General features: G+C 41.3%; 1 protein-coding gene across 1 annotated transcript in view; it reads left to right on the top strand.

Annotated features, from left to right (window-relative positions):
* The first annotated feature begins 181 nt into the window (after positions 1 to 181).
* Positions 182 to 13,312, top strand: part of LOC146609328 (uncharacterized) — a 30,077-nt gene continuing 16,946 nt past the window's right edge. Inside the window, exons 1-13 of the mRNA XM_085346997.1 lie at positions 182 to 246; positions 1,269 to 1,392; positions 1,834 to 1,993; positions 2,081 to 2,273; positions 4,388 to 4,459; positions 4,785 to 6,663; positions 6,772 to 6,849; positions 7,701 to 7,814; positions 8,091 to 8,247; positions 8,551 to 8,743; positions 10,422 to 10,487; positions 11,068 to 12,922; positions 13,106 to 13,171. Of these exons, the coding sequence (XP_085203123.1) occupies positions 1,284 to 1,392; positions 1,834 to 1,993; positions 2,081 to 2,273; positions 4,388 to 4,459; positions 4,785 to 6,663; positions 6,772 to 6,849; positions 7,701 to 7,814; positions 8,091 to 8,247; positions 8,551 to 8,743; positions 10,422 to 10,487; positions 11,068 to 12,922; positions 13,106 to 13,171 (4,942 nt within the window). The 5' untranslated portion in view covers positions 182 to 246; positions 1,269 to 1,283. The remainder of the gene's footprint in view (positions 247 to 1,268; positions 1,393 to 1,833; positions 1,994 to 2,080; positions 2,274 to 4,387; positions 4,460 to 4,784; positions 6,664 to 6,771; positions 6,850 to 7,700; positions 7,815 to 8,090; positions 8,248 to 8,550; positions 8,744 to 10,421; positions 10,488 to 11,067; positions 12,923 to 13,105; positions 13,172 to 13,312) is intronic.

Below are 13,312 nucleotides of genomic sequence, written 5' to 3'. Positions count from 1 at the left end.
TCATTCCACTTTCACGGTTCTCCGCTGCTCCTAGTGGCTGAGACGATCGCGACCGCGGATTCGCTGCCGCTGCAGTCAATCGTTGACGTTACCGCCAGTGATTGGTCAGAGATACCGCCGCTCCTCCCAGATCGTGCCCCTTTATCGTCACGTGGTCTCTCATTACCCATACAAGAAAGATGGCTACTTCTATGCTAGCTACACCTGGAGCTCTTCTTGTTTTTTCTTGTGGACACTAAAGCGGAGGTAACTGTTGTTTGGTGTGAAACCGAAGTAGTTCTTGAAATACATTTAGCTAGGTCTAAAACAATGGGTAAACAGCTCAGAAACCACTGCTGGTTTGTTTCTCACCTGCTGGCTAATGCAAGGATACTAGCAAAGCATGTATGTGTACAACTAACTGAATGTAAACATTAGCCAGATACAGCTGCAGCTGTCCAGATGCATGGGTTTTCTGCTCAGTTGTATAGTGCCTGGTACAACTGAGCAGAACAGACAAATTTATCCAAGAAGTTACAGAGGAAAGTGGAACAAACTTCTACATGCAGAGCCGCTCAAGTACTTTAGTACAAGTTTGAGGTCTGTGGAAAATCTACTCTAGTGCCAGTTTGTTCATCCTGCTTCACTGCAAATCAAGTGGAAATACTTATTATTATAAGTAATTACATTTAGTACTTAGTGCATTCATTAGTTCAAAGTAGTATCAGTATCAGTTTTTACTTTATAAATAAAATGAGATAGTTTAACTTATTTTCCCAATTTTGTGGGCTATTTACATTTGAGTGAACAAATGTTAGAAATATGAGCTTCTTGAATTTTTTTTTCTACCAAACACACACACATTTATTGCAACTAAAAAGTTACAGTTGTTCTGAATAAGGTTGGCAGCGTGTTGAACATATTGTATGCAAGTACATAAAAGGGATGAGTGTACTGAAAGTATACAATCTACGATACTTATGCAACCTGGATTCATACAGGTGTACTTGAGGAGAAAGAGACTAAGCAATTCATCTGGGCCAGCTTTTATAGCCTGGAACGTCAAGGTGAACTGACTTGTTGACAACCCTCCTATGTTAGTCAATTATCAGTAAGAGCAGTCCTGGACTTCCTTTAGTAGTGGGTGGGGCATAACATTATTTTTAAGCACCCCAGATGTGTTTTGACTTGCATTCGCACACTGAAAACACACCTCAAGCCTCAAACCTTGAATATAAATAAACTGTCTGCTGCAATATTTACATTGCCATAATTGTTGTGCTCAGCAGATTTTTCCAGCTGTCATGGAAAACCGACACAAGCGAGTGAATCCAGAGCAAGATGCCCTGGTGCACATTGTGGCTTGCAGAGACAAACCCTTCCTAGAAGAAAGGTTCATAGACTCCTTTAAAGGTATGTGGTGTATATATAAGACTTTTATAGTGGAACACGAATGGGTGACAAATTAAAGGAAAATTATGCAACCTTGGTAGCTCCAGTGAATGAATATGGTGGTCCCATTAAACTGTAGGGGGGCTTAGACTTTCAAGCAGTGTATTTCTGGTCTTCAGAAGTAAAATTAGACATACTTAAACACAATTTATTTTTGTATATGATGAAGTAAAAATGTGAATATTCCTTTATAAAATATGTCTGGGAAGTTGTGGACTAATCACAGCCACAGTTGGTCTGAAAAGACTTAATTCTACTTTTGCTGGATGTATTTAAAAGGATGATGTCTTATTTGAATGCACAGAGTGCTATATTTATTGCCAAAGTCATGGCAGTTCCAGTGTAAACAGTTTATAGGGAAATTGTTGAACCTAATTTTTATGTTCTTAATAAAATTTTTAGGAAAGGGTGTCTTTACAAACAAAACCATTAAAGCATCTGCCTTTGTTGTCGAGTATCGTGGGAAGATCTTTCTTCGCAAAGACGGGAGGCCTAAGAAGAGAAGCGGTGATACTTTGAATGGTTTCTTATATGAGTTTACATGGAATGGAGAACAGTGGTGGTAAGGTGTTTGTTTTGCATTTTTAAAGTGTTTTGGACTGTTTATTTACAGCTTCCTTTTATTAAGGGGACACTTTTGTATGTGCAGCGTTGATGCTTCCAAAAACGACAAGACCCTTGGAAGGCTTGTGAATGATGATCACATAAGTCCAAACTGTGAAATGAAGAAGATCGTTTATGAGGGGAAGCCACACTTGTGCCTCTTTGCAGTGGAAGAAATACCTCAAGGCAAAGAGATAACTTACAACTACGGCAGCTCCTATTACTCGTGGCGTCCCAAGGTATGTTTATATTATTAAAGAAGCCTTTCTTATGATTTTTATATATTCCACTCACTCCCTCTGAACACACCAGAACAGTTCTCTGTGCTCATTCAGAAGAACCTGACATCTATAAGTGTAAAATAGCGTTACACTTACTCTAGAACTAATAGTGTTTTACAGGAGGCGTTCTCAGTCTGGCTAGTACCAACGAGTAGTCCAAATGTGGTCAGAATGAGAACCCCAGAGTGGCTCTTTTATGATGAGATTGTGATCTGACTTTGGTTCGGATCCTTCTACCAGTCTGAAATTGATGCCTTTCTTTAGCCTGGTGTGCTTTGTTTTCTGGGATGTGGCAGATGTGCAAAGTTTTTGAATTCTTTTTAAGACAAATAAAAAAAATGTTTTGTAACAGTAAAAACTCAATCAAACCAGTACACAAATACAGTGGGGCAAAAAAGTATTTAGTCAGCCACCGATTGTGCAAGTTCCCCCACCTAAAATGATGACAGAGGTCAGTAATTTGCACCAGAGGTACACTTCAACTGTGAGAGACAGAATGTGAAAAAAAAATCCATGAATCCACATGGTAGGATTTGTAAAGAATTTATTCGTAAATCAGGGTGGAAAATAAGTATTTGGTCAATAACAAAAATACAACTCAATACTTTGCAACATAACCTTTGTTGGCAATAACAGAGGTCAAACGTTTACTATAGGTCTTTACCAGGTTTGCACACACAGTAGCTGGTATTTTGGCCCATTCCTCCATGCAGATCTTCTCGAGAGCAGTGATGTTTTGGGGCTGTCGCCGAGCAACACAGACTTTCAACTCCCGCCACAGATTTTCTATGGGGTTGAGGTCTGGAGACTGGCTAGGCCACTCCAGGACTTTCAAATGCTTCTTACGGAGCCACGCCTTTGTTGCCTGGGCGGTGTGTTTTGGATCATTGTCATGTTGGAAGACCCAGCCTCGTTTCATCTTCAAAGTTCTCACTGATGGAAGGAGGTTTTGGCTCAAAATCTCACGATACATGGCCCCATTCATTCTGTCCTTAACACGGATCAGTCGTCCTGTCCCCTTGGCAGAAAAACAGCCCCATAGCATGATGTTTCCACCCCCATGCTTCACAGTAGGTATGGTGTTCTTGGGATGCAACTCAGTATTCTTCTTCCTCCAAACACGACGAGTTGAGTTTATACCAAAAAGTTCTACTTTGGTTTCATCTGACCACATGACATTCTCCCAATCCTCTGCTGTATCATCCATGTGCTCTCTGGCAAACTTCAGACGGGCCTGGACATGCACTGGCTTCAGCAGCGGAACACGTCTGGCACTGCGGGATTTGATTCCCTGCCGTTGTAGTGTGTTACTGATGGTGACCTTTGTTACTTTGGTCCCAGCTCTCTGCAGGTCATTCACCAGGTCCCCCCGTGTGGTTCTGGGATCTTTGCTCACCGTTCTCATGATCATTTTGACCCCACGGGATGAGATCTTGCGTGGAGCCCCAGATCGAGGGAGATTATCAGTGGTCTTGTATGTCTTCCATTTTCTGATGATTGCTCCCACAGTTGATTTTTTCACACCAAGCTGCTTGCCTATTGTAGATTCACTCTTCCCAGTCTGGTGCAGGTCTACAATACTTTTCCTGGTGTCCTTCGAAAGCTCTTTGGTCTTGGCCATGGCGGAGTTTGGAGTCTGACTGTTTGAGGCTGTGGACAGGTGTCTTTTATACAGATGATGAGTTCAAACAGGTGCCATTCATACAGGTAACGAGTGGGGGACAGAAAAGCTTCTTACAGAAGACGTTACAGGTCTGTGAGAGCCAGAGATTTTCCTTGTTTGAGGTGACCAAATACTTATTTTCCACCCTGATTTACAAATAAATTCTTTACAAATCCTACCATGTGGATTCATGGATTTTTTTTTCACATTCTGTCTCTCACAGTTGAAGTGTACCTCTGGTGCAAATTACTGACCTCTGTCATCATTTTAAGTGGGGGAACTTGCACAATCGGTGGCTGACTAAATACTTTTTTGCCCCACTGTATGTCCAAATTTACAGTTTGGTATGTAATCATTTCCAAATATTAATGTTTATATTCAGTTTTTTTGTCTTATTTCACATTTACAGGAGTCACGTGATGGACCAAGTACTTCAGACAAAAAAATGTATCAAATTTCATCAACACCCAAGAAAAGAAGAGTACGTAAACAAGCAGCAATTTTGTTTTGGAGTACAGAAGTACAAAAGGTTCCTGGTTCGAACCTTATGGTCTCTCGGGGGCCGTTGTGTTCGGAGTTTGCATATTTTACCTGTGCAAGATTTTATAGTCCATGCTTTTTAGGTATATTTCTAAATTCTACATTTGCTGAAGGTTGTTTGTCTGGAAGGTGTGTAGTGGTCTGTCTCTCTGGTTTTGCACAGTACCTTGAAGCTATGTGTTTGCTAAATGCATATAAAAACATATAAAGTATCTGTTAGTGAACCAAATGTAGTCTGTCAACATGCTCTTAATTTGTATTTTCAGTTTAAAGACTCGGATGATGACAGCGAACTACCAGGTCCAAGTCATGACAGTGACCACTCTGTTGATCTTGGAAGGTCATCCAGGGACAGTTCGCCACATTCTGAGTCAGATTCTCAAGAAATGACGAAAAACTTCAGGAGAGTGTCATCAATTCAGGAGGATGACACTTCGAGTTCTGATGATCATGACTCGGACAAAGACAAGACGTACAAAGAAGACAGATACAAAGGAGACAGATCCAGTAAGGCTGGACTAAAAGGCGGAGGAACATCTTTCACAAAGAAAAATTACTGTTATGTTTGCGGGAAAGGTTATCACAAAATTCCTCGGCATCTTTCAAGGCACATCGATGAAGACCCTGAAATCGCTGAAATCTTTGCTTTACCCAAAAACTCAGCAGAACGTAAAAGTCTGCTGGCCAAATTACGAAAAAGAGGAAACTACAAACATAATCAAGAGGTTCTGAGGAGTAACACAGGACCGCTAAAAGTGGGAAGACGATCATCCCGCTATGTAATGACTGCTGAAAATTTTGTGCACTGCATTTATTGTAAAGTAATGCTTCATAGCAAAGACCTATATAGGCATGTAGCAAAGTGTGCTAAGCAAACAATAAATGCTGCAACACATGGCGAGACGAGCATCTTGGGGGATGTCACCGAGTCGGAGTTCTCTGAAAAGTTTCCGTCTGAAGTTTGGGAGATACTTTCACCGATGAAACAAGATGAAATTGTATTTTTAATTCAACATGACTACCTTTTCATGAAGATGGCCCAGAGTCTTATTGAGAACAGTGGAAATGATCCGACAAACCAAGAGCGCGTCAGACAGAAGTTGAGAAAAATAGGAAGGCTCTTAATAGAGCTCCATGATAAGGGAATAGTGAGTTTTGAAGCAGCACTTAAACCCAGAAGCTTCTACAAAGTTGTTGCTGCTGTCAGAAACCTCTCTGGTTTTGATGAAAAAAAGCAGAAGTACAGCAAACCGAGCCTTGCCTTGTTTTTTGTAAAGTCTCTGAAAAAACTGGGAGAATTTGTTGTCGCACAGAGCGACAGCAGTAAGCGGGCCGTGAGAGATGCTAACACATTCATGATGCTGTGTGCGAAGGAGTGGAAGGAAACTGGCCCTCACAAAGATGCACCTTCATCAAGTGAACACAAAGTACACAGCCCCTCTACGATACCGTTCACGCGTGACATACAGACGTTCTACACGCACCTGGAAAAGACTTCTGCTTCTGCCATTGAGTGCATGAAGAAGTATGAAACCCCTCAGATGTATAATGCACTTTGCAGAGTCATACTTGCACAGGTGTCAGTCTTAAACAAATGCGCACCCGAGGTTTCAAAAATTACCCTTAAGTCATTCCAGGAGCGGGACGAGACTACCCAGGTGTTGTCCAAGCACTTTATCAGGATTAATATTGCAGGCAAGACTGGGCAGAACGTTGCTGTTTTGTTGACGTCTCAGCTCGTCAGCGCATTAACGTTGCTTATGAGCAAGAGACCAGCGTGCGGAGTACACGAAGACAATCCTTTCTTGTTTGCAAAGCCAGACGGTTCATCCACAAGCCTCTACCACGGAGGCCACTGTGTTCGGGTCTACACAAGAATGTGCTCTGCAAAGAACCCAGAGCACCTCACGTCCGTGCATTTTCACAAGCACATTGCAAGAATTTTTCAGATTCTTAACTTGGAGAATGACGAGCTACCTCACCTTGCTAAACTGCTGGGTCATGACATCCGGATGGACAGGGATTATTATCGGCTGCCCGAAGCGGCTGTTGAACTCGCAAAAATTGCTAAACTGCTTCTGGCAATGGAAAAAGGCTCTCTTGAAAGATTCAAAGGAACCTCTCTGGATGAGATTGAGATTGAAGGTTTGTGTCCAGTATTATGCAGACATAAACACACATTAGCCTGCCAGTGGTCATTAGATTGTCTTTTAAGGAGTTGTGAATAAATGCAGTCTGTTTTGATCATTCAAGATGAATTGGAGCCAGATATGGAGCAGGGCAGCTCTGTGGTGGACCGTGAAGAGTCAGATTTTCTACCTCAGCAGAGCGGTATGTTGCAAAGATGAGCCTTTCTGCACCTATTAACCTGGAGTGATTATTCTTTTGGACTCCTCAAATGTCTGTACTATTCTTGTGAACACAATGAATCTCAAAATCTCCAACTTCAACACTCTAAGGACTCAAAAATAAGCTGAAGATTTTGGATGGGAGGGTCAAAGAATTCATTCGCTAAACATGATCAGGTTTCACACAAATGTTCATGAGGACAAAATGAAGGGATGCCATATTCCAGTAACCTTTTTAATACCACTTTAAATTTTGTCCAGATGTGTTTATTAATGCAACTAGAAAATCAAAATATTGTTTTTCTAAACTGTTTCCTGTTCTCTCGGGGCCTGCAGGCCTAAGTTGCCCCTACAAGGCTATAATCAGAGGATATTTGTATTTTTAAGCTACAACTTTTAAGTTTTCCACTATATGGGGTTAGCTGTCATGAACAGTACTTACACAGAGAAAACAACCTTAAAAGGTTATTGAAGTTATGAAGGATTTTTAAAAAGAACTAGACAGTGTTGTCTACTTACATTCAATAATGACTGACTACAATATTCATCACTCTCAGGGAGCTCATTAAAATCCTTTAAGATCTACCCAAACAAAATTTTAAAACATGACCAAAGGTGAGGACGTACTCACCCTCTGTATCCAGGGCGTGCACATAGTTTGCTTCGTTCCACAACATGAATGGTGAATAAACTAAAAAAGGTGAGAGAAACTGCAGCATGCTGTTATTTGTTTGAAACAGATGATAACACATCTTCATCTTTACATCAAAAATAGTTTATGTGAAAATTGTGTTAATGATTTTTGTATTTCAATAATATTTTTGGACTCTTCAGATGATGTGGATCAGCAAGGCGGACAGCTAACTCCTGAGCAGGATGCCATGCAGCACATAAAGGCTTGCAAGGACAAATCCTTCCTGAAGGAAATGTTTATTAATTCCACTAAAGGTTGGTCATGAATCCCTTATAACCGCCCTGTTATGGTTGTTTTTGTAAACTGGCTGTTAGTCTCAGCCCCTGTTGATTGTTGATATGAGACACTGAAAGGTAATCTTATAATAGATCATGTAAACGGTGAATACATCAGGAAACTTTATTGCTACACTTTTCTTTTCGTAAATACTATTTGATTACTATTGGTCTAGTTGTTACCATGGATTGGTCTTATGACTACAAATTAGTAACTGAATCAAACTTTTTTTTTTTTTTTTTGCATATTTGTAGGGAGAGGTGTGTTCACCAGTAAAGCCATTGAGCCATCCAACTTTGTTGTTGAGTATCGGGGGAACGTCTCAACCTGTGGAGAAACCCGTCCAGAGAAATGTGTAGACACCCTCAACAATTTCTTGTTTCAGTTTTCCTGGAACGGAACAAGCTGGTGGTGAGTTTTCAGCAATATAAGGAGGGTTCTTGTTTTAAAATGTCTAAAAGCTCATGTTTAATAGAAAGCCCTCGTGTATCCTGAGAAAGGTTGATATCAAGTCAGATCCAGGTTTTTAAAAAAAATCTTCATTATGTGCATGAAACATGCTTTTCTTTAACATTACTTTACTCAACCTACTTATAAAGATAGCTTGAACGTGCAGACACTGACTGTCCGTCACCACCATCAGTCCGAGTCACTGTGATAAAATGCATAATTCTAACAGTGGTTGAAGGTTCATTGTGAGCATTTGCCCTGCAGCATTGATGCTTCTGCAGAGGATGGGACTCTCGGACGACTCGTGAATGATGATCACGTAAGCCCCAACTGCAAAATGAAGAAAATTGCTCATGAGGGGAAACCACATCTGTGCCTGTTTGCTCTGAAGAAAATATCTCCAGGCGAGGAGATAACTTACAACTATGGGCAGTCCTCTTACGCTTGGCGATCAGCAGTAGGTTTATTTGGTTTGGTATGATGTTGGATGGACTTCTTTGTTCTTTGTCTCTGTGTGTAAATTTCTAACCTCTGTTCATAACAGTATATGAGAATACTAGGGGTGCAACGATACACAAAATTCACGGTTCGGTTCGGTTCGATACTTTGGTGTCACGGTTCGATATTTTTTCGATACAAAAAAATGTTCATGCCTTTTTAATTTGTCATTTATTAAAATTATAAATATATATTTTAACTCAAAAGTACAGTTTTTAAATTTAACCCTAACCCTTGTGCGTGTTTTTTATTTTGACAGCGAATGCACACCTGCGGACCACTTATGTGCAGCCCTGGTTATTTAGCTCATCATATTGCAGCCAAAGAAATTCTTTTGTCCATGAAACCATAAAGCTGCACTTTCTTTTTGCCTTATAGTCTGATTTGTCATAACTTCTCCTGCTGCTTTTACACACGCACTCACATAAGCTCAGCGATTCTCTGCGCGATCAACCTCTCACATATTTAAGCTTGCTGCGGGAGATTTCACTTGTCATGTTTGCATAGTAAGCTAACAATTAATAAGACGATGTCAGAGGAATTGGTGCACAAATTATCATCACTCACAGATCAGTGCTGTCGCTCTCTATACACAGTTCGCACGATTGCAAATTGAAAGCAAAAAAACCAAGCGCAAATTCAAACGCGATTTCAATATGTCACATATTGACAGTGGCTCACCGATGCCAATGACATAATTACCCAGCTACATTTCTGAAAGAATGCAAAAGCATTGACATATATTTTTCCTTCCTACGGGCAGGGCAGAGATAGATTTTGGTAGCCCGACAGAAAAAAAATCGCTAGCCCCGGGACGTCGGGCTAGCGATATTGCGAGCCCTGTATCTGATTGAGGAATCACTCATCTTTGGAAAAGAGAGTTTATTACAGAGAAATGTCTCTTTCCAAAATAAAAACTATACTATCCGCTTCTTCTGGGCTATATTCTCAGCAGCATATTAAACATATATAAGGAGAATCATGTGCTAACAGCTGTCTAAATGACTCGGCTAAAGTTGGTAGCATGCTTGCTTGTTTTTTTCTGCTTCCACTTGTCTTTGCACTAGGATGATGTCGGCGTAAATGTGCAGTCATATTCGTTGTGTTCCCACTAGTGCTGTCAGCGTTAATCTCGTTGAAATGACCTTAACGCCACAACACGGCAAATCTCCGTTAACGAGCTACCACCGATCGCCCCGTGCATGGGGCTAGACGGCCAACACGTTAACGAGCTAACTGCGCTAACACACTAAAACCAAAATAATTCCAAACGCCAGATCTGAATGAGGTTCAATTTGCCTGTTGCAAGGAGAGCTTAACTTCTGTCTCGCTAGCTTGCCCTGCGCTCTTCCTTCTGACTATGCTGTCTGTGTTGAGCGCTCAGTGGATCTGCGCTCGACAGTGCAGCCTAGGCGGAGTAGTCGAACGCAGATTCACTGAGCGCTCAACACAGACAGCATCGTCAGAAGGAAAGTTGATAAAATAAATTACAAATGTTGTATTGTTCGATACATATGCGTACCGAACCGAAAGCACTGTATCGAACGGTTCAATATCGATACGAATATCGTTGCACCCCTAGAGAATATATACAGGAAGTTTTCTTTTTGACTTTGCTGTCTTCTTTTTATTTACAGGATCAAAACAAAGAACCACAAACCTCAGAAATGGAGACTGCAGCGTCTTCGACAGTGGATGAAAGAGTAGGTGTTGAACAAGATTTGTTTTATATTAAACACCAGCACTGTAAATGTGACTGCAGACTCGGGATTCATCACTTTATGATGTCTGGTATTTACAAAAGGGTTAAAAGGGTTTAACTTCCCTAAGAGTCCATCGGTAATCTAGCAGCACAGTCTCTTCTGCAGACCTTCTGCTTATAACGACATCTGTGAATGAAAAAAGGCACTAAATACACAGTAGCAGTCATAATGCTGTTAATTCTGAGTCAAAATGCATTGTTTGCAATAAATGCATCCAGTGTTGTGGGTGGTGAAGACAGGGAGTGATTTGATGCCTCTCTTTAATAACTATGATTCAAGTGTAAAGTTCTGTTGAGGTTATTAAAAGCGTTTAAAATCCATCCAAACAGAATTTTAAGCCTAAATATGTCGGCCAAAAACGAAGGAGAACTCGCTCTGAACTAAACTAAGACAGAGAGAACATGGTAGTCTGGACTATCAGCATGAGTATTAAGTGGCTTGTTTATTGTAAAGAAAATCAGAGTGCAGTTAGATTTGTGTGTTGGGTGCATAAATTTGCCTTTTTCTTAATTAATTCTAGGTGGAAAACTCAGATGAGGAATTCAGTTCTGCAGAATGCTTCTCTGATGAAGATTATGTCATTGACAATGAACCAAGCAATGATGACAGTTTTACCGAAAACGATGACCAGGATCAGGAATTTGAAGAAAATGCAGATGACTCGAAGGCCGGTTCTTCCAAAGCGCCGAACGATATGTCGGACTCCGATGAGTCTGACTCTGATGGAAAGTCTAAAGAAACTTCCTTCACTAAGAGAAATTACTGTTACGTTTGTGGGAAACCTCAAACTAAAATTTCTCGTCACCTTTTCACGCATAGAAAGGAAGAACCTGAAATTGCTGAAGTGTACGCAATGCGCAGGAACAGCAAGGAACGCAAAAAGCGTCTGGAGATGTTGCGAAACAAAGGAAACTTCAAACACAACCAAGGAGTCTTGAAGGCTCGCAGAGGAAAACTGAAAGTGGAAAGAAAATCGGAGATGTCCACATTTAAAACACTCGCCACTTGTGTATATTGTAAACGCATGTATGATCGTAAAGTGGTGTGGCATCATATGCAAAAGTGTCCCTCGATGGCATCCAATAAACCTCCAGAAGGCGTTCAAAGTCAAATCTTAACTTTGGTTGCCGCCACTGGACTAACGGACCCTGAACAGATCTCAACAGGTGTGAAGAAGATGTTGAAAAAAATGAAGAAAGACGATATTTCCTCTGTAGTTTGCGAAGATTCTTACATATTACAATTGGCACAATGTTGCTACCACATGAGAGAGAAGAAACAGAATCAGGGATACGTCACTCAGAAGCTGAGGCAAATGGCACGGATCCTGATAACGTTAAGAAAGAAGTCGATAAACAGCTTCGAAGACGCAGTCAAGCCCCAAAACTTCAACGCCGTTGTAGAAGCTGTCCAGGAGATTGCGGGCATCAAAGAGGGGTCGAAGTCGTTTGACAAACCATCTCTCGTTTGGAAGCTTGGAAATTCGCTGAAGAAGATCGCTGACATTAAATACGCCAGGGCTTTGAAGGATGGTGATGAAGAGGTGTTAGAGGAAGCTGAGGCATTTATTAAGCTGTGTACGAAAGAATGGCCCTCCCATGCAAAATCACAACCAAAAACACCCTGCCAGCCAACCTTACAGTTTACACAAGATGTGATGCTGCTCTACAAGTGCCTGAACAGGACAACAGCTTCTGCAGTCCAGAGCCTGATGATGTATGCAGTAACACCGGTCTACAACGCGCTTCTCAAAGTGGTACTTGCATTCGTGTCCTTCTTAAACAAAAATATTCAGGATGTTTCAAGGGTGACACTCCAGTCATTCAAGGAAAGGGCTTCCGCAGAGCTTCAGGAAGATGCTGCTGGTTCACAGACCCAGTTGGAGCAAATTCTGTCCAAGCACAAAGTCACGATTGGTGTTAGTAACTCAAATGGAAAAATATTTGCTCTTACTTTGAGCCCTGAAGTGCTTTCTGCGCTAACGGTGCTTGTGGACAAGAGGGACACATGTGGAGTAGGTAAGGACAATCCCTTCTTATTTGGGAATCCTGGTGGCAAAGGGTCAGACTTTCACAAGGGACACGCGTGTATCAGGATGTTCGTTAATCGCTGTGGTGCAAAGAACCAGGAAGCTCTCAGGTCTCAGTGTTTTCGTAAGTACATAGTAAGAATTTTCCAGATTCTCAGCCTTAAAAATGACGAGCTCACTCAGCTAGCTAAGCTGTTGGGCTGTGACATTCAGACAGACTGGGAGTATTATCAGACGCCCGAGGCAGCTGCCGATGTCGCAAAAATATCAGAGCTTCTGTCGGCACTGGAGAATGGATCTCTCGAACGATTCGAAGGAAAGACTCTGGAGGAAATTGAGATTCCAGGTATGTGACTCAAATCTCTGTTCACCCAAATCCTCCCTCAACGCATTTGCAAAACTCCATTAAGAATGTTTAGAAACCCCGATTGTTTCCATGCATGTTTATTTTTTTCTTGCTGCGTTACCGCCACTTGTTGGAATAATGTTGAACCACTGTCGAGTTCCTTTTTTCCTCTTTCCTTTAAAGATGAATTGCAGCCAGTCATGGAGCCTGTCACCCCCAGAAACAGCGATGCTGAGGAAGATGATGAAGGTTCAGAAGTTTCCTTTGATGTGTGATATAATAGTCGTGCCTGCAGTTATTTTTGAGTGGTATTCGTGTTTATTATGGCAGATGATTCACCTTGTATAGTCCTCAACTGATGTATGGTGGGACAATATTAGCTATTTGCTT

This window comes from Diplotaxodon limnothrissa, linkage group LG22 (genome assembly GCF_057381915.1).
Source record: "Diplotaxodon limnothrissa isolate DT_005_m linkage group LG22, D_limnothrissa_male_GT1.1, whole genome shotgun sequence".
NCBI lineage: Eukaryota > Metazoa > Chordata > Actinopteri > Cichliformes > Cichlidae > Diplotaxodon > Diplotaxodon limnothrissa.
Note: the sequence above shows the minus strand (reverse complement) of the source record. Positions and strands in the feature narration are given on the sequence as shown.